Source organism: Calonectris borealis, chromosome 23 (genome assembly GCF_964195595.1).
Source record: "Calonectris borealis chromosome 23, bCalBor7.hap1.2, whole genome shotgun sequence".
Classification (NCBI taxonomy): Eukaryota; Metazoa; Chordata; class Aves; order Procellariiformes; family Procellariidae; genus Calonectris; species Calonectris borealis.
The window spans coordinates 2,928,353-2,953,575 of NC_134334.1; the positions used below are offsets into that span (position 1 = coordinate 2,928,353).

Sequence of the window (25,223 nt, forward strand, 5' to 3'; positions counted from 1 at the left end):
TTGTGTGGGGAGGAGAGAGAAAGAGTGAGATCAGGTCAGCATGGATTTCCTTCTAGCTAGAGGAGAGGGTGGAATGGGAGTCTGAACTGACTTCAAGAAATCTCCTCCTTTTCAGTGAAGGGGACTTAAATACCCTGTTTTGTTTAGCAAACAAGAAATTCTGCATGATGGAAGCGACCCATCTGCAGCAGCAAGGGTGGCTAAGAATTCCTTCAGTTTCTATAAATAAGAGGCATTAAGTTGTATATTAGAGCTGCAACTTGCTCATTTTTTCCACTAATTAATCAGTAATCTGCCAAGCTCTGCAGGAACAACCAGGCATTGAAGATCTGAAAGCTCCTTGTCTCCGAGGTTATATGGTAATCTAGAAGCAGCAGGCAACCAGCCCCAACTAGGTACTAGAGTTTTTTCTGGTTTTGCTTCTGGGGCAAAGACAAATTCCCAAACTCTGTATTCTCTCTTCTGTGTTTTCTTTCCTCCCAGGGAATGGAGCTTGGGTTCCTGTTGCCAGTGCACTTCTGAGGTATGCTAGGGCTTTTCCTTCACAGAGCCTGATTAGAACATGAAAAGTCAGATAGGTCTGAGACCTGTGATCCCGAAACGATGGGTTTTATCCAGAATGAGGTAAAACAGTTTACAGCAGTAGTTTATGCCAGAAATTAGGACACGGCCAGAATCCATCAGACAGCCCAGGCTTTTGTCCTGTCTATATTCCTGCATACCTGCCCTTGAGATGATGTCATTTATATCAACTTCAGCTTCATCTGGAGAAGTCAAACCAATTCAACCATATCAATACAAGGATCAGGGCTTACATAAAAGACTTGGAACTGGTACAATCTTCTGAGCTTAGCTGAAACATTATTATTATTAGAATTCCCTGCAACTTGGGACTGTTGCTCATATCGGACATCCTCAGCACAATCTGTTCTCCAGACCCGTTCTTGGGGTAAATGGGAGAGGAGAGCTCTGGGGAGGGGAGTCCCTTGGAAAGGGCAGAAGTTCGGAGAACGGCATGAACGTACCCATTCCATGCAGGTAACAGAATGGGTAATTCCTACAGTATGTTACTTGTATTGCTGTAGTACCTGGGAGTCCAGGCAGGGACCAGGATCCTGTTGTACTGGATGCTGTACAGGCACAGGAGAAACTGTGTACTGTCTCAGCAGCACTCACAGAAGACCAGTCTGTTTTGCAAAAGGAAGAAAATGTTTTTCTGAGGCTGCAATTCATCAAAGTCTGGCCATAATCCAAAAACTGACTCTGAAAATAGTGCTTCCTCATTTAACTTATTTATCCCCTGTGTGTGTCCAGGTCATATCTGCTCAGTTTACTGGAGCAAACAAGATTTAATTTCTGTTTTATCTGTAGAGGAGAGTTCTGGATTTCATTCCAAATTCGGCCTGATCCTACCCATTCTTCTCTGCCATTTTTGTTTGTTCACTTAACCTGTAATCTTCCCAGGTCAGAGATTGTGGTTAGCATATTTCTTTAGATGGCGATGTCCTCCCCATACTGCTTTGATAGATAACATCTGCATGGACACACAGAGTAACAGCACAGAGGATATTCTGTCTTTTTACAGGGAGGGACTTGTGTGGGTGCAACTGAGGGTGGGGTTGAAGTTGTGATGGCAGAATGGCTTCTCCCCAGCTGTGTAGAGCCTAGAGAGGATACTGTCACTGCCCTGTGAAACAGAAATGCAAATATTGGGTTTGTTTGGCGGATGATTTCTGCAAGGACAGAGATTATGGTATGTTTGGTGTGCTTTTCTTTTCCTGGATCTATCAACAAGAAATTACTGAGCAGCTGGAGGCTGTTATTTACACTGCATGAGATTTGTGATAAGGAGTGCATAAACCAACTTTCTCCGGAAGGTGTCAAGGCCAAGAACAATATCAAACCGCAGTAGAGTACAGAAGGGGCCATGCATCCAATGCCAAGAACTGTTGCATTGGGTGGCTGAGACCAGCAGATTCCAGATGAGCTCTTGATGGCCAATTTGCATTTTGATGGTTTTATAGTGGGGAAATCTGAGCTGAAGGCTGGGTTATGATTTTTCTTACTGAAAGTTTGGTGCGGTGGGACTGCGCTGGCTTTAAAAAGCTGCTAAAGCTAAGGCCACTTGTCCTTTCTCAGCAGTTAAAAACTTAAATGGTTTAAGTAGACTTCTAAATCTCAGCTGGCTCATGTAGCAGGACAGGCTAGACCGAGCAGTATCCTGCTTGACACTGGTGGTAACTTACTCAGGTTAAAAGTTCTTGTTTCACTCCCTTTTGAGAGTCCCTCTTACTGGTATTTCATCCCTCCCTTTACCGTTGGTTTCTGAAGGTGTCCCTGAGTAAGGATATTTGGGGAGAAAACATTCCCTGTGAGACAGCCCTGCCTTCTGGGCTCTTCAGGGGTTCACTCGAACTAATGTGAAGATATTCCGTTTCTTCTCGGACCTCCAGCTCGCTTCCATGCAGTGGAACGGCGTTACGCTACTAAGTGCGCTGCTGCTGAGCCTCTGGTTAGGTATCCACGTCAGCTCTGCTATTGCTGCAGGCAGAGAAGCATTAATGAAAAATATGTTGCATTTGGCATATATCTTGATATCAAGTCCTTGTCTCTCTGAGGCACTTCTGTTAAGAAGGAAGCAGACATAGATACTGATGTAGACGTCGGGAGAAGTGTATTTGAGGTGGAACCATTACCGAGGAAGGAATTTCTGACTATGGCTGCCTGAAAGGGGTTGCCTGAGCTGTCACAGATAGAGCTGTGTATGAATAATTGATTTTTCAGGTCAGTAGATAGATGAAAACATTTGGTGGGTGGTGGTAGGAAAAGCAATAAATCATATTGGAACGTGGCTTCCCTTACTGAGTGAAGAAACAAAACACTTTTTCCATGTTCACCTAAAAAAAAATCAAACAATATGTTTCCTTTCAGCTAGTTCTATTTTCACTGTTTGGCTTTGTACAGAGGACAGATGCGTGCTATGGAAGAGTTTTATAAACAGATGCTGGTTAAAGTATCCATCCCAGTTGCAAAGCTTTGTAAAGAGCTTGTAGCTTTAAAAAAAATTATCAGACAATGGAAACTGCCAATTTTGCATTGCAGCTTTCCTGTTTATTTTGAAAGGTTTTTTCTCCTTATAGGCCAAAATTCTACAGTTTTACTTTAGTAGCGTCTTCATTTTAAATTAAGTTGGAACAATAAAGAGGACTTCTGTTTTTGATATTTTTTCAAAAACTTAGGTTTGTGTATTGGGTGTGTGTGAGGCATAAGTAAGTATGTATTTGGAATTGGACTTTGCTGCTATGTGGATATGTTACTGTATCATATGAATAATATTAAAGCAGTTCTACAATAAATTGTGTTTATAAAGCATAACTTACGTTGTACTTATGTGGCATATTAAATGTTCTGTTTCAAGCAGATATCACAGTAACTAATGCAATCTGCTAGTTTTGCCAAAAAGTTAAATTAGGACAAACTTCTGCATGTGTTGGAGGTTTTTTTCCCCTCTGCTTGCCATTATGAAATAGCATTATGAAATATCTCTTGATATACTGAGGCAGGGGGGTTCTGTTTTGTTTCGTACCCTTGTTGCAGCTGGAAAGACATAGTTAACAAAGTGAATGCCCAGATGGATGAAGAACAAGTGCACAGTTACCCAAAGAGCCTTCATTTTGATCCCAAGCCTGGGCCAGAGATGCAGAAAGGCAGCCCGCAGCCACCCAGCCAGAAGAGAGGGGAAGAGCATCAAATAGCTGCTCAGGAAGGCGAGAAGGAAAGGACAGATGATGAGGAACTCGAAATGGGTATGGTTTCCCTAACCCTATGCTGTACAGTACTAATTCATTGCTAATCAAGGTGGGGAACAAGAAAAGCTTCCTGCTTGTGTTAAGGGAAAACCTTACAACTCTTGAAAAAAATCTTGTGCTTTTATTGTCCTTGGTCAAATGAAAAGCCTGGACAGTTTTCCCTTTTTGTTCCCTGGTGTCCTGCATCCTCACACATTTCCAAGGTAGTCGACTCAAAATCTGTGTAAGTTAAGTCAATTCTTCTTTCTTTCCTATGGGAGTGATGGGGAAAATGTCACTCTTTTTTTGCAAGACTTGATCTCAGTCTCCCATAGGAATTGATTTAATTTGTTTAAAAGTGTTTTTTCTAACTTAGGGCAGAAAATTTCCCAACTGTCCTTAAGGGGCTAAAAGCAAACAACTTCAAGAGCAGCTAGTTGTATTTGTCAGTCAGCCGATGGAGCACCCACAGCTATTTTAAAGTCTAGTAAGTAACTGCATTTGGGCAATTGGAGGCCAGCTCTTAGAACAGTGTGTTAGAATTCCTCAGTCTTCTGATCCAGATCTGTTCAGACCCCTGTGCTTTGACTCACTTGGCTAATAACAGGTTGGGAGAAACATTTGACTTGGTGTAAAGTTCATCATCACACCATGAAACCAATTATTCCATTAGATTATGCATGTGAGGGCAGAATCTTTTCTTTGTCTCGTTTTCCAGGTGAGGTTTATCAATTGGTCTGTAACGGCAGTCACATGTGAGTGGCAAAATGAGGGAACAATTAAATAACTATTTGTGTGGTGTGAAACAACAGCAGACAGCTGCCAAACAACCAGACCTTTCAGAAAATTACAGTGGGTGGGCGGGGGCTTGGAGCACTTCCATGGGACCAGTAACAAAGGGAAGGTTGACTTAATTGCAGCTGTATGTCTACGAGTGTAAGAGGGAAGCTACAAACTTCCTTTGGAAGCAAATAAAGACGACACAAAAAATGTATTACAGTAAGCCAGTCAGGCAGTGGAGAGCTAAAGTGGGCTTTTGAGCAGGGGTGTCCAGTCTGAGCATCTGTGCAGAGATGGGGCCAGGGTATACAGTGGGAACACTTCGGAAGCAGATTTCTTGGCTGCAGACAGACTCTACCATCAATTTCCCGTGCACACGTGGAAATAACCTGTAAGATCTGGAAGCTAGCTAGCTACCTCTGTCAAAAAGAGACACTGAAACGTAGGTATGACTAATGCTAGTTCTGTGTGTTGCTAGACTGAGGCAGAATGACTAAGTAGGTGGCTTTTCATGTAGCTAGTTTTTTTGCTGCGGTCTTGAATGCAGTAAGGCAGGGAAGCTGGGAGCTGAGACTCCTGTGAGGATCTCCTTTGCAATGCTGACTTGCATCCTATTGAACATTATAAAGATGGTCTCAGCCTGGTTTCTTGACAGTAGATTTTGGCTCTGGGTTTGGAACAGAGGAGGGATGTCACGGGGCAGAGATGAAGGTCAGTGGTTCTAACTGAATCTTGGATCAAAAGGCTGAAACCACCCAAGATGGGTGATTTCCTCCGAGGCTGTTGGCTCAGGTCACCCCGTGCGGGTGAAGTCCTCCCCTCCAGAACAGCAAAAGCGAGGTAACAGCTAGTGCGCATACAGATGCCTGTTTGGAGAGGAGGTTCGGTGTTCCCATGCTTTCCCACAGCTATGTTTAGCTCCTATTTCATGTTTTGCTGACCTGATTTTCAGCAAGTCCCCTTAGAGGAACTGAACTAATTGGTTCACATCAAAGTGAATTCTATCCTGAAAAGAAAAGGCCTCATGGCAGGTATAAGGGAGCGTGAGGACCAATAGCCCTTGACCTCTGTGTCCTAGTTGGAATGAACAACCAAAGTAATGACTGCCCTGGCCCTGCTGCTGTCCAGTTGGGAACACTGCTGTCTCGCAGGCTCCTTTAACGTTTTGGGGAGACGCACCCAGCCCTCGGTGATGGCAGACTTAGCAGTGGCATGAGAGAAAGGTGCGTCTTAATACAGATTAGGGGCTGAATTCAGAGCTGTTTTTTGTCTTTGTATCATATGTGCTATTCAGTAAGTTAGGGGCATGCTTCGACACGTGCGTATGCCCCAGCCTTGGGGACAAGGAAGCAGTTTTGGCCGCTGTGGGAGCGTGGTGCTGCTTTGCCCTGAACTCTTGCAAATGGCATTGAAGAAGCATTCCTCTGAAAACATACACACAGCATTGTCTGCCTCACCCTGCAGGCAGGTCAAGACAAATTCCTGCTTGGCGTAGAGTTAATACAGCTGCTCCCCAGCAGTGGGAATCTTAACTGGTGACACTGGCTTCTGAGAGAGTACACTGGTAACTGTTCCTTTTTCCTTGCAGATGCAGGAGTGATTGAGAGAGGGGAGAACTTGCATTCTCAGAAAGAGACTGTTGTCCAGGAGCCAATGGTAAGTAATGCTGTCATCTGGATGCAACCCTAGCTCTGAATAAGACTCCAGCTGTCCCACTTAAGTCAATGCTTTCCCAGAAGTTTCTGTAACATGCAACTCCAAACTCCTTGGGGAGGGATTCAGAGGGGTAACAAGGACTGGGGTTTTCGATTTTAGAACCACTAACAGCTTGAAGAGCGGTGCGACTGAAGTGCTAGAAGCCAGCACTACCTGCTTGCTGGTGAAGGCAGGCTCACCTTGGCCTCTGTCTCCCAAGGGGATAGCCTGCCTGGTGTTCACAAGAGGCTTTTCTTGTCCAGATGCCAGATGATGCTGCAGATCCTGCCCAGGATCCCAATAACCAAGGTGAGGATGAGTTTGAGGAAGCTGAGCTGGAGAGACCTGACTTTGAAGAGAAGGTGGGAGGTTTGGAGAAGTTCAAGGAGCCCAGCGTGAAAGAAGAGGCTAAGGAGAAGCCACTGAAGGTGACTGACACGAGGGGAACCAGCAGGGGCCAGGGAGAGATCGCCAGCTGTGAACAGGGGGAGGCAGAGAGCTTAAGGACTCAAAGGAAAAGATCATGTTCCTGGATGGATCCATAATCCCACTGCAGCGATATGGCAGGCAGGAGAAACCTCCTTCTGAGGATCAGTGGGTTGGTTGGTACCAGAACTTGTTCTGGCCCTGTCCTCTCTGCTCGTTGAAGTCAGCCCTAGCATTTGCAGCACCTACGTGGCTGGAGAGACATGGAATAGGAGATGGGTCACTCCACAGCTATTACTGCAGAGGTGCTGTATCTTTTCAAGCACTTGAGAGACCAAAACAGAGACAATATATGGGCTTATGCCCAGGGTCTGGTCAGAGCAGCCATTGCTGTTCCTGGGGTGGGTATGCAGCAGGCTCTTGGCAGCAGTGACAACACGTGAGAGCTCTGCCTCCTTGTTTGCCTGCTTGCAGATGGAATCCATTTATTTTACAAAGTGCTTCTTGCTGTCTGAAGCCAAACTCTGCATCAGGGAAATGTTAGCTTGTTTTGACAAGCAGCTGAGTGTTGCTTGTTTTAAAAAGGAGTGTTTTATCTGTCAGGCTCTAAAATCATGATTAATAGTGAGGTTTAAAAAAAAAAAGAAATCCAGGGCAATGAAATCAAACAAGAAAGAGATGCTGGCACCAACAGAGCAACACCTCCTTAAGATCGGTGAAAACGTGGAAAGAATTAGTGACATAAATACCTGACTTTCAGATAAGGCTGTGCTGTGTGTGCTCCCTAAAGCTCTACCCTAAATAACTTGTAGATTCCCTGCACTCCCGGGACTTGATGCAGCAGCAGCATGTGCAAGGGCCCCGGCCCTGGGACCTTCCTGCTGCAGGAGAGGCCTCTCTCTCCACAGTGGAAGGGGCTGGGCAGTTGCTGCCAGCAGGAGGGAAGAGAGACTGGGTGGAGAAAGTACGGATGGAGTTTGGGTTGCCCCACTGTCTCTCTGCTGCCCCGATTCCTGATCTGTAGCCCAGTCTTCCAGACCTTGGGGCTCTGATGCAAGAGAGCTGTATCCCTGGCAGGGAATGGAAGTAGATTGGGGCACTGTCAAGTGTCTGACTTTCTGTATTTTTCAGGATGCTGGCAGACCTGCCAAGCCCAGGGAAGACCCAATGGATGACTATCAAGAAGATCAGGAGCAAGAAATTGTACGACACCAAGGTTCTTCCTCTTTCCCTCTCTGGTGTGATTGTTACCTGGGTGTGTTGGTAGCCAGGAGCTGAGTACGACTCAGCTTTTAGGAAACCAGATGTGAGCTCTGACTTCAGTTTTGTCTCTGCCTGCTCAGTGAGGTGGGTCTCCAGAACAAACCTGGAGCCCACTTACCTCTGCCCCCTTTTCTTTTTCAGGTGTTCAGAGTACCCTTTATGCTCTGTCTCCCCTCCTCATTTCTTTCTGCATCAATCTGCAGCAGTTGAGCTGCGAGATGCTTACCAAGTAGCAGCTGGGTGAATTACAAGCTGTGCCGGTACAGCTAGGCAAGATCAATGTTTCTCCAAGCATCACCTTGGGTTTGTTCCTGTGGTGAGAAGTTCACTGGGAGCCCTGTAGTCTGTTGCTGCACAGGTCCTACTGGGTCTAGCCTGTGTTTGTGGAAGGGCTGGGGAGAACGACACCTGTGCTTTGAGAGGGGTCATTGGGTTACAGCCAGCAAGTCGAATAAAAGTACGGGTGGCAGAAGAACATGATGTCCCACTCCTGAGGCAAGTGTGGGAGGTGGTGCGTTGGTTGGGCCACAGTTGACAGGAAGCAACTGCTCCTCTCTTTGGCTGGAAACGGGTATTATTGCTGTGTCTTGGAGCCCCAGGACTACTGGAGTCAGTGACAAGTTGGCATTCCTCTAGGAGAAAGATTGGAGGCCACCAAAGATTGAGAACATGAGTAGTAGAGAGGATCACCCTGGTGCCTTCTGGCTCAAGTAGATAGAAATGAAGGATCCTCTTCCAGTCTTGTTCATCCTCTCCTTGCCCTTTGCGAGTGGCTGCTGCTGGCTTTTTCTGCAGTTTCAGCATGATTGCTGAGGAATTGAGGGTTTGGGCTGCTGGGAATGAAGGGGGTGGGGAAATGAGGGGCAGAGCAAAGTTGATGTCAGGAGCTGTCCTTGTCCTATGTGTAGAACCTGGCTTGTACACTGGATAGTTGGGCCTAAAAGTGCCAATGGAGGCCGTGCTGGCTGCTGCACATTATGGGTGGGATTTGTTACAGTTTTAAATGTGGTGGCAACAGGCCGAGATGTTAAAATTGCATTGTAATGTCAGGATATTAAATGTGCTTAAAAGAACAGGCTGATCATGACAACACAGGCTTCTTACCTCTGTGTCTTGGTGAAGTGGCTTGCCAATGACACCCAAAGGTCCCTGGCTGAGATGGATTATTCCCTGTTTTCCTGAGTTTCCCAAGCTGGGCTGGTATGGTAGAACAGCTATACTCAGAAGCAGACGAGTTAGGGTCGCCTTGCTGATTTTTCCTTCCTGGCTGTTTCCTCTGCACCCAGGAGGATCACGGAGGTGAGGTGGACGACAATGATGACCTGGAACTTGTCCAAGACCAGAAGGACCATGCAGGCATACAGGGAGCTGATGGCAAGAAGGATGACTACTACTGAAAGATGCTGAAGGAAAATGGAATACGCTAGGAATGAGGGGATGGGAACTCCTCCTGGGAACTGGCTTCTCTATTAAACACTGCCCAGAACAAAGGCAGGAGGAGATAACTGTCTTCGCAGGCACTGAGCAGGGTGCTTGCAGATGTGCATTACATCTACGTGTATGGGGCCGTTGCTGCCTCTCCGGTCAATAGCATGGAAGTGCTCTCAGACTGTAGGAATGATTTTATCCTGCTGCTTCTCTTAGAAGCACTTTTTGATTTATTGTGTTCTTCATCCTCTTGTTTTCCCTATCCCCTTCCAAGCTGGAGAGTTTTTTTATTTTTTTTTAACCCCCTGGGCAGCAGAGGGGTGCCTGAACTGGTCCTTGGACTTACTCGACTGATTGCTAATACAAAGGAATCTGTCTTCATAAAATCCTTTGCTCAGTAGTGTTTCTTTAAAACATCCTTTGCTCCCATCAGAGTGAGATGGAGAGGAAGTTAGCCTGCTTTTTGTCTGGAGTAATGCAAGGGTGATAGCTAACCATGAGCACCAACAGAAGTGACCACGTGTCAGCCCGTGTATGTGTGTGCATGTGTGTATGTGAACGACTGGATCCTCTTCCTGGTGCAGAGACCCTTCCCAGTGACTCAGAGTAGAACCCTGTAGAGTTGTCCTTCCCTTGGCTTTGAGCTGTGACTGTCCTGTTGGGCTTGGAGCCTCCCCATCTAATGCTGTGCATCTTGTCTTGACATTGCTGCTGCACCCTGGGTTCCTGGAGATGTGGGCTGGCCTGAGCTAAGACAGGCTCTTCTGGCATGGCGGTCGTATGGCCACACAAAGAAACAACTGAACCCTGCAGTAACCTCTGCAGGTCACCAGCTGCGGCGAATGAAGCTGCCAGTCCCTCTGATGGGATATTCTTTTTACTTTGTGTAGCGTTTTGGTGGTGTGGATGCCCCCAGTGGGACATGAACAGAGTCTGGGAAGGGCTAAATTATCCACTGCTTAAAGTTTTCAAATGCAAGCAGCAGGATGGGAGCAGACATCCATTTCTATGTTGGCTGTGTTTGCTCAAACCTTACTACTATTCATGATGCAGCTGCAGCATCCCAGCAGAGCTGTCCCTACTCCGCCCTCCTCAAGCTATCGGCAGAATGATCAGAGCATAACCCAGCCTGCATCTGCCTCTCAGACCCATAACCTCCTCCATCCCTATCTTCCCGACATACACTCAGTTTTTGGCACCTCCCTAGGTGCCCTGGGTTGTTCAGGATTCCCAACCAAGCATGAAAGGCTTGCTAAGGATGAAATTCGGTGCACGGGGTGGGGGGGGAAGTAAGGAAGAGTATTCATGATGGTAGAGATGAAGGAATATTTGGAGCCTGACTAATGCAATTCCATCCTGTTCAGCTTCTTTCCAGTCTCCCAACATTTGATAGGGAGCCAAGATAAATTTTGCTCCTTCTAGACAGGTCTGATTTTTAATCAGCAAGTTGGGTATTCCTAGTGTTCTGTTGATTCAGTAGATTGAAATCTGTGGTGCTTTACTTAGTCTCCAAAAGACATCTTGCTTGTCCTCAGATAGAAGGAAGGAATGAGTCAGCTGGAGCCCCTGGAATTTAAAATGGAGGCAGCTGAAAGGAGAATGGGCTTCATAATGGTATTTCAAAGCTTGGGACCTGGTTTACTCGTATGAACGGGGCAGAGCTGTCACATCTCCTACCTTGTGCAAGGCCCATGCATCTGAGCTGTCTCCTACTTCCTCATCACCCTGTCAGAAGTCCTGGACTCTGGGACCTCACTCATCAAGCGCAGCTTGTGGTTGAATGTCGTGACCTGATAAAAGATCAGAGGAGAGATCTTTGTTCCCTACTTGCATTAGTTAAGCTTTTTTTAATCCCTTGTTTTGCGGCATATTTTGTAAGCACTTTTAGACACTTGGAAAAACAATATTTATCTCCCAATAAGCTTTGTCTTTTTCATTCAGACAGTATTGATTTTTTTTTTTCTTCCACTGATTCAAATGGAGCTTGAAATGAACATGTCATGGGACTTTCTGGTTCTTTGTTTTTATTCTGCTTGTGTTTCTTACCAGCACAATCAGCTGTGCAAGTCAAACTCTGGGGTAGATTGGAGTAGTTAATGTGGCTGGCTCTCTGCTTGGTGTGGAAGCAACAAGAACTCTGCTTTTCCAGACGTTGCCCTTTCTAGAGCTACAGCTGGATGGTACTGCTGGTTCTCGGGGAGTCCAGTAGAATCACGTTGTTAGGACCTCACAGAGCTGACCTGCTGCTTGCTGAAATTGGGGAGGATGGACTTGTGCACTGAGACCATGAAGAGCCTCATTGCAACAGTTTTGAGTTGTGTGTTCTAAAACCACGTGAGAATACAGAAATCCACACAGGTAAATACCGATACTAGCTTTTGGGAGGACATGACCTGAGAGCTCCTGGCTAGAGAGTTCAGTCTGCAGCCATGCCTTATCTCAGCTGAGTTAAAGTCAAAGGCAGAGCCCCCCAGCCACAGTCACTGTAGGGCTATTGTCAGCAGCAGTTGAGCTGCAACCCACCACTTAAGGTGAGAAGAGCTTTCTCAGGCCTGGAAAGGAGCATTCAATCTGCAGAGCATTCTCTGTATACTGCTTTTCTTCTTTTTCTCCCAGCTTTCTCCTGGATTCAGGAGTGGTCCGGTTCCTATTTAAATTAAGCTATTTCATTTGAGAGCTTCAGCAAAACCCCGATTTATAAATAGTTCTCTGATCTTTCCATTTTGTATCCCTCCCTAGAATAGCCTGCTTTAAGTGTAGAGGTATCCAGGCATCAGTGTGTGCACAGATCTCCAGAGAAGACACGTGCTGTTCTAGGGGCTCTGTACTCATCATACTGCTTGGTATCTTTGTGGACAGCATAAGCAAAGGTGCCAGAGGCAGAACAGTAGCCAGAGGCTATTCCAGGGAGCCTAGGAAAAGGTCTATTAGCCAAGTGCCGTAGCTGCTCATGTAGCCCTCTAAGGAGTTCTCTGCAAAACTATAAAGGGGTGCAAGATACCCAAAATGACTTGAAATGGTTAATGCTGTGTTGGTGCTTTATATTACCACCTTGCTGTATGATGCAACACTTCTCAGCCTCCACTGTCTGCTATAAATAGCACATTCAGAATAGATCAGCTGGAGTTGCAGTTACCGGTTCAGATGCATCCTGATCAAAAATGCCTCCAGTTCTCAGCTGGGCTGCTAAGATCTATTGTTTCACAGTTCAATGCAGGATCGCTGACCGACACAGTCTGTGACACGAGCTTCAAACCTGCATGCCCAAGCTGCCCCAGTGAGATGTATCTGTCCGCTGAATTTCATTTGCTTCTCTTAGCCTGTGACCGTCAGGGTATGTAGGTTCAGACCTTACTGGAAGTGAATCAAGTGCTGGAAATAGAAGCCCAGTGGGGGTGAGACTGCATGCTGATTCAGAGAGACTGCAGGAGCTATCTAAATTAGGAGGCAAATTCTCTGCTTTTCAATGTCAGGGATGAGTAATCCTCAAAGTTATGACTTGGAGGGAACTGTAACAACTCAGCCCCAAATGTAAAGCTCCCTGCTAGGAGAGTGCTTTAGCAACCGTATGTCGCATGCTGCCCTTAGCTGAGAGCTAAGCATCTCTGCTCGAGGGATTGTCGGCCCTGGCTGTATCAAGGACTAAAATTAGCAGAGTGTTGCATAAATTGTTAGCTGTGGGTGGTTAGTGCTTCCTTGTCTGGCCTATAGCAAGTTGCTCTCATTTTAATACTGGTTCACCGTTTCCTCTAACAAGAGATGAAACAGGAGACAATAAACCCAGCGGAGGAGAACTAGAAAAGCAGAAAACCTGTGGTGTTGGGTCTGTCTGAAGGCCTGTAAAGCAATATGGGATGTTACTGATTTTGATATGCTGCCTGGGGGTTCACTGCCTAAAGCAAATAATAGTGTTTTGCCGGAGTGGTGAACTGTTGAAGTCCAGGCTGAGTTTTAGTGCAGAGTGGGGCACAGAAGGTCTTAGGAAACAGCTGGATTACTAAGAGAGCAAACAATGAGACAAAGTACTCGTATGAAGCAAGTGCTGGCGGACTGACCAAGCCAAAGCATGTGGTTTTGCTTGTCTCTTGCATAAATAATTGTCTTTTGCTTAAAGACATAGTGCAAGGCCGAAGGAGGCAGTGCAGGATAAGGTGTAGTTAACCTGCAGTGTTATTACAAATTTTTTGATGGGTTGCTCTTTATTTTCCTTTGGACTCCAGCAGGATGAGGTAGATTAGATTTCTGTAAACAAATATATTTCCATAGTTCACATGATGTCAAAGTATTAAGTGGTTTGGCCACATCTTTAGCCAGATGATGAGAATTAATAGTACATTCTGTGCCCTTACAAATAAAGGCATGGATGAGGAAAACATATGCCTATCAATTAGTTAAATGGAATCTCTGTTTAATGAAGCCTACTTCTCTGTAATCCATTTCTTACTTGGAAACCTTTAGGATTATTAGGCTCATTAATTTACATGGCGTTTTTTAGGGGTAAAAATGTGACAATCTAATAGGAGTTTAATGAGATGTTTTCTCTAAGACATCTGAAATAGTTGGAGGAGAAAATGCCCTAAACCCTTGCATACTGTAGGTGTGAACTGTCTGCATATCCCCAAAACTCTCATTTCTAATTATATATATGACTGACTTAAGAATAACAGTTGCTTCTAAGGATGACTATTGTTCGTATTCTGTACAGTTTGAGTGAGACTGGCTGTTGTAAAACTTAGGGATTAAATACTAATCTATCCTAGACTGATGGAGTATAGGCCTGCCAGCATCCTTCAGTGCTCATTCCTTCTTTGCACCTTGCAATAACGTATGTCTTTTCTCCTCAACCCACATCTCTCTCAGTGCCATTTTACACTTGATCACCTCTGGAGTGAAGCCTGCCAATTTTGCTGAACTCTGTGCTGCTTTAGTGTTAGAGAATATCAGTATACATGGAAAAGATGAGGTAGGTGTAACTATCACTGACAGGGGTTGAAGCGAATCCTTACATTCACGTGCCCGAAGAAAATCTGGAAATCAAAGGAGTATGTGTTTATCCAGGTGTCTTGTTATAAAGAAGACTGTGTGTCTCCAGTGCAAGGGTACACGTATAAACCAATTATATTATCTATTCCAATTCCTGGTAATTTTGGCAGTCCTTCTGGGAAGGACATTTGAGGGGGCTTCCACAGCTCTCCATGAAATGAAGTATCTCTGGTTAGCTTGTTTTTCCCTCTTCTACAACTTCAAATGCAAGTATGGAATTAAATCCAGAACTAAGTGACGTGGCACATGCAATCGGGCATCTTCACTGCTGTGCCAACCATTTTCCTTTCCTGTACCAAATGCCAGACCCTTCTGTTGGATCTCTCAACAGAAGAACTCAACGTGCGTTGCAAATCATAAGCAACATCAGAGGCTGGTGCCAGATCTCGTCCCTGATCACGGAAACAAATCACACCTCTGGAGTGCAGTCTGCTCTTAATAGTAGTTAGGAGAACTGCACAAAGTTTAAGGAGGCAAAACTTGCTTAGTTTGGCTCCAGCCATCTCCTGAACACCCACACATTTCTCGGGAAGGGCTGTCAGATCTTCAGTTTTGCATCCTAGCTGGAACTTCCACAGGTAAGTTTGCCTCAGCCACCAAGAAGTGCCTTCAGCAGCACACCACCTCCTATTGTTCTGTAATCACCAAGTGTTTTCCAAGGAGAGCAGCCATTACTACAACTTTAGCATCCTTTTCTATGCTGATCCTATTTTTTTCAGTGATTCCTATTGTTACTTCTTGGTATCAAAAGAGATTTCTAGCAACTTTCTGTAGGCTAGCAGACACCCTCTTTACAACATTAAATTCAGTTAAAAACTAGATGTTGAAACAACTTATGAGAGAATACTTGGTATTGTTAAATTATCTTTAAAGATTTCCTTAAGAAACCATATACTTTAAAAAGGCAAGTCTTTCAGACAGGAAAAGGTGTCCTGATATGATACCATTTGGTCATGTTGATGTTCATGCATCTAGAAAACAAAACTATTTAAACAAGTTCCACATTGCTGCAAATTACACTTTGTATATATATATTCAAGTAACACCTTCAATGAAGTCCAAGGTGTATGATTTGGGTTTGTTTTTTGTTTAGCCTATGAAATAAAAATAGGCTTCAGAATCTTATTTTTGTTATATTTTAAACTTATGTAAGACAATAAACACTTTTAAAGAAAAATTATATAGTAATCTGTAGATTCTGTATTTCCAAATAGGTAACACAGTGAAGAAAAACTATACCAATATGTTTAGGCACATTTCTGGGCTTTTTAACCATGCAACATGATAGTTGTTTTACTTTACAAGTTACAGGCAATGCGTATGTTCTGCTATAAAAACTGGAACAGGACACTATGTAAAACCTGATCAAAACACAAACAAAAAAAAAAATCCCACAATTTTTTGTGTGGAATGAAATCTGCAACTCGGAAAAGACAGGACTTAAAGCAGTTTTTACCAATTTAACTGTTCAGAGAATATTCAAACGTTGTTTAGGTTAAGTATGTATGTTTATGATTGTTTAATTAGATGTCTTTTGTTTCCACATTTAGACAAGTCTATACTTTAGTGTAAATCTTTCAAGGTCGTTCAGAAAGCATTATGGTGTAACGCTAGGATGGAGCACTGCTCTGTCTCCTTCAGCCCTCTTCTGTGCTGCAAAATAAACAGCTGGCTCTAGATCAAATGGATGGATTGTGGGTTGGTCCTGCTGCAGCGAGGGGAAAATGGCTTTTGTTAGAGGACAGCAGTATCTTTTTCCTTTGGTCTCACAGCCTAGTGTGCACTGAAGACCCACAGCTTTATCACTGCTATCAGCCGACCTCCTGGGGGACACAGGTCTTTCTCCCTGTATTACATTCTTGCCAAGTTTCTCAGAATTTCTAGTCCTAAGGGGTTAAAGCAGCCTAGGTCTGCAGACATAACCATTAAAAAAAATCCACGTAACCTCCCCCTTCCTTTGAACACAGCCAGCTTCAGCTGAAGGGGAGCTCTCCAACTTTCCACAACCCTGCCCTGCCCCGAGCCTCTCCTGGTTGTGGGACCCCGGTGGCAGAGGCACCCTCCCCACCACCGATGTCCGGCAGTGTCTGCACCCGCGTCCGCCTCAGCCCCGGGGGACGCAGCTCCCCGGGGGCCTGCGCGGAGCACCCAGGAGCCGTGGCGAGCAAAGCAGCGGGCACGCAATGCCGGGGCGGGGTGGGGAGGCTGAGCCAACCCCGTGCCGGCCCTTACCGGGGGGCGCAGCGCTGCGGGCACCCGAGGACCGTCCGCCGGGGGCTGCGGGCCCCCCCGCAGGCCAGGCACGGCGGGGTCGGGGCCGGGGCCGCCCGCTGCCGCCGCCGCCGGTCCGGAGCGGGCGCGCGTCCTGCGTGCGCTGCCCAGCGCGGCGGGTGCCCCGCAGCCCAGCGAGAGTTAACGGCGGAGCCGCCTCTCCATTGGCGGCCGGCGGAGCGGCTGCCGAGCCCGCGTTTATAACCGGCGCACGAGGCGCCGCAGCCCTCCGCCGGCACCGCGGCTCGGCTCCATGCCGCGGCGGCCGGCATGCCCAGCCTGCTGCCGCCCTTCCTCGCCCTGCTCTGCTTCGGGGCGCCAGCGCCCGCCCTGAGGGCGCCCTCCGCCTCGCCGCGGCGAGCCGGGGCCGAGGCGGAGGAGCCGTGGTGCCCCTACAAGGTGGGGGCCGAGGGCGCGGCGGGCGGGCGGCTCTGCTTCCGCACGCCGGCCCGCGGCTTCCAGTGCGCGGCGCGGGCCTGCCGCGCCCACCGCTCGCCGGGCGGCGCCTTGGTGGCCAACGTGCTGCGCAACGGCAGCGTGCTGCTGCAGTGGGGGCCGCCGCGCCCCGCCGCCGGCCTCCGCGGCTTCGCGCTCAACTGCTCCTGGGACGGCACCTACACGCGCTTCCCCTGCGACAGCGTGGAGCTGGGCGCCGCCTGCCGCGACTACCTGCTGCCCGAGGCGCACGGCAGCGTGCGCTACCGCCTCTGCCTGCAGCCGCGCTACGCGCCGCCGCGCCCCGCGCCGCCCGCCCAGTGCGTGGAGTTCCGCGTGGAGCCGGCCGCCATGCGGGACATCGTCGTCGCCATGACGGCCGTGGGGGGCTCCATCTGCGTCATGCTCGTCTTCATCTGCCTCCTGGTGGCCTACATCACCGAGAACCTCATGAGCCCGGCCCTCGCCGGGGCCGCGGCCGCCGCCGCCCCGCGCCGCGCCTAGCCTTCAGCGCTGCCCGCCGGGGCGCCGGGCCGGGCCGGGCCGGGCCGGGCCGCCGGCTTGGCCGGCGCTGGGTTGGGCTGCGCGGCGCGGGGCCCCGCCCCGGGCGGGGAGGGCGCTCCGGCGCCCGTCCCGGGGAGCCGCGTCTGCCGGCAGCGGCGGCTTTCCCGGTGCGCTGGGCAGACCGCCTCTTGCAGCGCGCCCGACGCCGGCTTTCTAGCTCTGTCAGGGGAGGAGGAGAGGTTTTCCAAACTGTTCCCGCCGCGGTTTTGCCCAGGGCCTCGTTTGAAGCGTTGGGCATCTTGGGTTTGCCTTTCCCAAACTTGCAGGATTTGGGTTTTCCTCAGTATTTGGCGCTCTTCTTCCTCCTAGGGTGGCTTTTCAGCCTGAGCCATGCGTGGTTACTGAACTCACGGGATCTCGGTGGATTAAAAGTAAATAATGCAAAGGTCCACACGTGCCAGAGAAATGTCTGTTTAAAAGCAAGCGACAGATCTTACAGAGGGCCTGTTTGAGAAGACTCTCCAGAACACCCATATTTTAAGCCTATGCCTAAATCCCCTTGCTCTAGATGCGTGCTTGAATTTTTTTCTGAAGGGGAATATTGTTTAAAGTCTGGGGGAGAACAGACCGGTGGAACCACAAAACCCATAGCTAAGTGTGTCTTTGATCCAAAGCCCACCTAAATCTTGTGACTTAAGTGGGTTTTGTATCGTGCCTTATGCTGGTCACAAATTCTGGGACCTAGACTGGCCACTTTCCAAAACAACAGGGGTTTTCTGGTCAGCTCGAGTGACCATTGACGTCCTACACCGACTGAACCTGCTTTTCTCCCTTTAGAACTGTCATATCGGTAGTCTCCACAAAGAGCGATGCTAAAGGGACGAATTTAGTATGAAAATTCCATTTTGTTGGGCAAGTATGAACCGATCCTTAATTATAAAATAAGTACAGTGTGAATGAGCACTATCACTGCCCTCTGAAATCCCATCTTTTAGGAATGCTGCGTGCAGCTACACTAAGGTAAAAGCGTCTTAAACACAGAACTCACTAATGTTGTAGCCGAGTGTTTTGAGCACAGGAACACTCCTTGTTAACTGCTCACTCAATGCTGTAGTAAGTAAGGTTTTAGCCATATTCTAGTATTAATTCTATTGTGCCTTAGTGCTGAGAATTTGTCCCATTTATATTGGTATATCTGTTCTTGTAGTCTTCATAGACAACAGTATCTCCCTTAGTGTTTTCGTCTCTGAAACTAGTGGTCGTTGGTTTGTTTGTTCGGTTGTTTGGGTTTTTTTTAAAAAACAAACTTAGGCTGATCATTACTTGAACTTTAATATACACACAAAATAGAGTCAGTTACCATCTGAGAGGGGTTTATTTAGTGAGCTAGTTTTTATTTAGTGTTGTTTGTATGTAGTTGACTGCTGTAACAGAAAATGACTTTATATCTCTTAAACTGAGCACCTAAAGCAAAAGTAAGGGAACAGCTCTTCTGTAAAGGGGTATTGCTATTAAAATACTTCAGTTTCATGTGTGATCTGTATGTGCAAATGTTTATCACTGGTGAATGACCTGTATGCTTTTCTTTGTGAAAGTAGTTTGTGAAGTATAAACTTGCTAGTAGAGGGTAAATACAGGAAGTATACGGAATCCTTAATAAAATGCAGTATTTGTACCAGTCATAATCCCTTCAATAATTTGGGAGTGGCTGAGAAACTGAAGGTCTATATTCCATCAGGCAGAAATACCTTTTGTTTGTTATTCTTGCTTTGTTTTCTTTTTCACATGCAGCTGACTCTAAATTTAAAGAGTGTTCTCTTTTTATTAACTTGCCTATGTACTTGATTTAAGCAGCCTGACAATATCTAGCATTGCAGTAACAGAAAGATGGTGTCATTCATTGATATTGAAGGACAATGTCACAATTTTTCTTTTTTTATCCCCAAGGAGATTGACTGCTTGAAGAAACGGCAATTGGTTTTTAAGAACATTAAGACAAATTGCATCGAGTGGTTTAGTTCAGTGAATTTAAACACAGTAAATTTGGGTCACAGGTCTTTTAAAGCTTTCAAGTCAGTCTTTCCTGTAGCTAGTTCTGCACTGGACTATTAGAGTGGCACTGATTTTGTATATCTCTGTCAGCTTCTGTCAACCAGTGTTACTGTTTTGTTCTTCATCTTGTTGTGAATTGCCAGATGTGAAAATTAAATGTATAAATAACGAGCCTTGTACCATCTTGGTGTTGACCTTAATAAATTAAGAGAATAGTGAAAAGAAATGAAAACATCACAAATATTTAACGGTTCAAGATCTTGTTGGACTCAAAGTGAGCAAATCTGCCCAAAGACTGGTCATAATGATATTCCATGGCCTACTGTAAAATTATGACAATGTTAATGGGAAAGTGAAAAGAGATTTATTCGCTGAATACTTGATTTTGGTTTACTAGAGGTTTAGACTGTAGGATCACAGGGTAATTCAGGTTGGAAGGGACTTCTGGAGGTCATCTAGTTCAGCCTCCTGTTCAAAGCAGGGTCAGCTGTGAGAGCACACTGGGTTACGCAGGGCTGTATCCAGTGTTGCCTTGAAAACCTGCGGGGACAGCAGCTGCACAACCTCTCTGGGCAAGCCGTTCTGCTGCCTGAACTTGATCGTGGTACTGTCCATAATTGTAAAAAAAGGCTTGGGCTAGACCCATCATCTGGTCCAGACTGAAATATTCTTATCAAGCAGGTCACAGCACACAGTACAAGGAGCTCATGCTCTACATGTCCAACAGCAGTGGGAAAAGAGGCGTAATACTCAAGATAATCACTTCAGTCTTTCAGATATAGGGAGCCAGATACGAAATTTTGTATGAAAACTCACTGAGGCAAAACCATTAATTATGGTAGCCAGGTGTCTTGGGTTTTGAATATAAATGATCCCTATTTGACCTTTGAATGAGCTGCCCTTAGCTCCTAAATCCATCTTTGTTTACCAATTCAAGCTACTTCATTTTGTGTGCAGCCAGCACTGTTCATTGCAGTAACACTGATGTAAGTCTGAGGAAATGAGCATAAATTTAATTTACAGTTTTGTATGTGACTATCTTCAATAAGACACCTCTGCAGCTATTGATAGGATATAGTTACCTGCTAAAACAGCACCCAGTAGATACTATAGAGAGGTCATTTGTAGTCATCTCACATCTTCATGCATCTGTCTCTGTGGATTGCATTGCAACAGCATGCTGGGCAGAGGATAGACGAGCAAAATATGTAGAACAACAATGTAAATCCTGATGGAGGAAATTCTGTAATTTTCTAAAGGATTATTTTTATCAGTTTTTTCCTTTCCAAGCATTATAAATGGGATGTAGGAAACAATATCTCATAGTTTCTCATTCATTTTTAGTGGATTAAATTTTAATTGGATGCATCTTGGCGTCTGGAAAAAAAAGAGTATTCCTTATTTCGTTTTATGTGACATTAAGCAAAACATCTGCCAACCCATTGATAACTGTGTTTTTTTTCCTCCATCACAAGTATAGAAATTTCCTCCATCAATGAGTATAGACATTTCTTTTTGGCAATAATGGGGAAAATTACATGTACAGAGACTTGATATTAATTTGACTCCCACAAGCCTTTGTGAGATTGCACAGTTAAAGAAAGCTTTATCCAGTATTTGCAGCAATTCCCAAAACATGCAGAGTACCTTGTAGAGTTATAATCAATCCTGGCAGGATTGATTTTTACTGCTGTCCAGGCAGCAGTAAAGAAGTGGCTGTATGCTGATTTATAACTGCCAAGAAGCTGGCTGTTATGTACCTAGTGCTTTGGGGAAAAGTGGAAATGGCTTCTAAGGCAACTACACATTCTCTATATTACTATACAAGTACCTGGGTATTAAAAATCCATATCGTACACTCTTATGTGGTATATGGTCCTGCGTTTATCTGGTAATTTCCAGTACAAATATCAAGCTGTATCCATTTCTGCAGGAGTTAAAATGGAGAGTGATATGCTCATTAACAAGCTTTTTTTTTTCCTTGCCCTGTGCTAAATGTGAGGAAAACAACTGCTTAAATGTACTTAACTTTGAATCTTCTGGAGGAAACATTCTGTGCCTCAGGCAAAGAATCTCTCTTAATTCCATTACGGTATTTTTTTGTGGTACATAAAAGGAAAGGCCGCTTGGCTTTATTTGGAGGTGCAAGTGAAAGCTGGTATTTTGCTTCCATGGAGACCTGGAGTTGTAGTCTTACAAGACCGCAAACTGCTGCTCTATTTCACCAGTATGTTCCAAAAGAAAGGCTAGGAAGAGTGGGCTGAAAGGAGAAAAAGTGGCAGATAACAGTTAACTGTGTCATGTTCCTGTTAAAGGCTTTGTAATTATAGCAGTGATGCTTGGACGGGGGCTTTTGCAGTTCTAGCTTGAGCAAATATACCCTGACTGGTATTGCTTCATCATAGATCTGGTCACTGCATCTCCTGTCTTTACACATTGTCTGGTCTCATCTGGGAAAAGATTGCCCAAGCCCCTTGTTCTGTTTTCACCTGAGAGAGTGTTTTTTGATGCAGAAATTTTCATATCACAATGTTTGGCTTGTCATTTAAAATTCACTGGCAGTATTTTCAGCCTGCTTTGCCGACATGATGGCACAGTACAGTACTGTATTTATATAACGTGCCAAGAAAACCCCTCCAAAAGTGATTTTGGTGGAAGACTTTTCCAGAGGAGATCTCTGGGCATTGCCCCATAGACCCTTTGTAAAAGCAGACGTACACACTCAGGTAATTCATTCACTAGCCAGATATCCCAGAACTACCAGATGATTTGCAGGGTGCCTTTACAGAATAAGAAGTAACAAAAGAGTAGGCATTGCAGCCAGCGGGGCAGATTTAACAAGAAAGAATGGCTGAGAGGAGACCCGGAGCAAGAGGTTTTTGCAGAAAGGGCTGAGCAGAAAGATAGACGGGTTTCAGTGGGGAGTGCAGAGGGGAGAAACAAGGGCGGGCTATGCTGAAGAGCAGCGAAGAAAAAGAAGGAAAAAACGTTTTGCCGGGAGGGAGGCAGGCGCTAAGGAAAGGAAGGGGGAAAGGCTTTTCTCGGGAAGCGCTGAGGAGAGAGAGGGGACGCGTTTAGGCGGGAAACGCTGGGTGGCAGAAGGGCTTCGTCTGCACGCGCCGGGGCGAGACGTGAGGCGGGAAGCGCTGAGGGGAGGGAAGCGGTTTGCCCTGACGGCTGAGGGGAGGGAGAGGGAAAGATTTTGCCGGGAAAGTCGAGGGAATAGTGAGGAAAGGGTTTTTTTTAATGGGAAATGCAAGAGAAGAAGGGGAGAGGTTTTACCAGGACGCGCTGGGGCGGGGGGGGGGGGGGGGAGGGGGGGGCGTGGTGGTGGTGTAGGGAGGCTTTTGTGCAAGGTGCTGAGAGGAGAACGACAGGTTGTGTGAGAAGGTGCTGAAGGTGCTGAAAGACGGGGAAAGCTCCGCTGGAAGTGCTGAGGGGAGGGAGAGAGAAACGATTTGTCAGGAGGCGCTGGGTGTATGAGGGAGGAGACGTTTTGTAGGGAAATGTCAAGGGGGTAGGGGGGAAAGGCGTTGTGTGGAAAGCACTGGAAGGAAAAGGCTTTTGTGCAAAGCGCAAGGGGAAGGAGGAAAGAATTAGCTGGGAAGCACTGAAGGGAAACAGGTGAAAGACATTTGTGGGAAGTGCTCGGGGGAGAGAATGGAAAAGCTTTTCTCAGGAAGCGCTGAGGTCATAGTGGGGAAAGAATTTCTCAGAAAGCACAGAGGGAAAAAAGTATTAATGGGAAGGCAGAAAATATTTTTAGGAAGCACTGAGGCAAGAGAAAGCACCCCTTCCTGGGCAGGGAGAGCCCTGCCTTGTCACATGAAGTTCAGCTGGGCTGGGGAATAGAGTTGTTTCTTCGATATCCTGATCTTGTCTCCTGTATTTCTCCCGCTCCCGGTTCCCTGCTACTGCCATACAGAAGTGAGCAAGACGAGGAAGGCTTTGGAGAAACTGCAAGCAGCGAACGAGAAGAACCTGCAGGCTGGTTATGAGGCCAATGATGCAAGTCCCTGGAGACGGAGGAGAAGGACCCTGGACAGTGGCACTTCTCTGAAGGTAGAGCCCGGGATGCAGATCCGCATTCCCTGGGGCTCCCGAGCCCTTTGTTCCCGGAGCAGCGAGACGTTAGGCTGGATGTAGTTTTTTATCTCTCTCCCTTTGGGAGAACAGGAGGCATTATTTTTTGAGATTGGCTGGAGCTGGTGCTGTAATGAGGCCTTTTTTCCCTTCTGGGAAGACAATTAGTTTTTTGTTCTTGTGTTTCATGTCTCTTTTTGTATATTTATTTCCTAACTCCTCCTAGATTTTATTTATGCTTTTCAGACATCAAAAATGATAGAATACTTTTTCACCAATAATAAAATTTGTTTCCTGGTCTCTGCACCGTTGTTTTTTTTTTAAGATATTATTCTCCTTTTTGTCTCCTTCGTGTTCTGTTTTTGGTGTGATTTTATCTGTCATTAGCCTTTGTCTTATTTTCCATATTTCCTTTTATTCTATAATGTAGCTGCAAAATCTGTGTGAAAACATGCCTGTAGATGGCCTATCTTTTGTAGCTCTAGTTCTGTATGAGAAAAATACCTGAGATATATTCAGCTGGTTATTTTGTCTTATGGCCTGTTATCTTCCCCTTCCTTTAAACACTGTATTCATGCTGTCTCTGAATTTTCAGGTTATCAATTTTCTCATTTTTTCGTTTCCCCACATAAGTGTGGAGGTACTTTGCTCACATATCATTTGTTGGACCTTGTTTCTCTAGGGATACTTTTTAAGAGCGAGCAAAGGCATGTGAGTACTAGGACCAATGTGCAATTATCTTGAGGCTTTGTGTCCCAGATTTCTGCTCTATTGCAATAAAAATTTTCCTGGGATAAACACAGCAGGAGATGGTTATTTTGGTTCTTGCTTTTGGTAATATATATGTCCTAAATTCTTCTGCCCTCGGTAATGTCACATTTGCAAGCTTTGTGTTTTGAGTTGTTTATTCCAGCATAGAATAATATTAGAGGTATATCTGGAGCTTTCGTCTTTGGAGCAAGGTTTCTGGAAATGTTTTTATAAAATAATTGTGGGCTTCTTAAGGAACAGCTCATTTGTAAATGTCCTATCAGACATTCTTTTCTTATAAAGATTTTTCATTTTTGTAGAAAAAGCAGGGATTTTTCCAATTTAATTTTTGCTCTTTAATATTAGTCACTTGGATAGTATTGTTTAGGAAGTTAGTTTTTATCTGCAGGCAGTATTGATCTGTATGATCCTCGCCATCTCATAAAAATTCTTTATTGTCATTCTCTTTAGGGGCCTAAGTCCTACATAGCTACTTCATCTCTCACTCTTCTACTGCCTTCCTGAAATGGAGCTGCAGTCATATTCAGTTAAGCTTCCCAAGTACTTTCATCTCTCTGACGACCACTTTCTAATGATGTATTTTACTTAATAAAGCTTACAGGGGTAGGAGTCTCAGTTCTGTCTTAGACCAAATAGATGGTAAACTAATAAATACTGAAAAGAATTAGAATGAAAATTAAATAA

At 45.8% G+C, this 25,223-nt stretch overlaps 2 protein-coding genes across 6 annotated transcripts in view; both read left to right on the plus strand.

Moving 5' to 3' along the window:
• The window catches only part of LOC142092370 (uncharacterized), a 42,151-nt gene extending 26,061 nt beyond the window's left edge, over positions 1-16,090 (plus strand). For 4 of the 5 annotated variants that reach the window (XM_075172319.1, XM_075172322.1, XM_075172324.1 and 1 more), the window contains 5 exons: positions 3,598-3,806; positions 6,157-6,224; positions 6,527-6,691; positions 7,821-7,892; positions 9,239-16,090. In XM_075172319.1, coding sequence (XP_075028420.1) covers positions 3,598-3,806; positions 6,157-6,224; positions 6,527-6,691; positions 7,821-7,892; positions 9,239-9,349 — 625 coding nt within the window. In that variant the 3' untranslated portion in view covers positions 9,350-16,090. Of the gene's footprint in view, positions 1-3,597; positions 3,807-6,156; positions 6,225-6,526; positions 6,692-7,820; positions 7,906-9,238 lie in introns of all 5 variants that reach the window. The other variant, XM_075172320.1, reaches the window with a different exon arrangement.
• An 874-nt stretch (positions 16,091-16,964) lies between these two features.
• Positions 16,965-17,633, plus strand: FNDC10 (fibronectin type III domain containing 10). Its single transcript, XM_075172133.1, has one exon. The coding sequence runs from the start codon at positions 16,965-16,967 to the stop codon at positions 17,631-17,633; it is 669 nt and encodes a 222-aa protein (XP_075028234.1).
• The last annotated feature ends 7,590 nt before the right edge of the window (positions 17,634-25,223 follow it).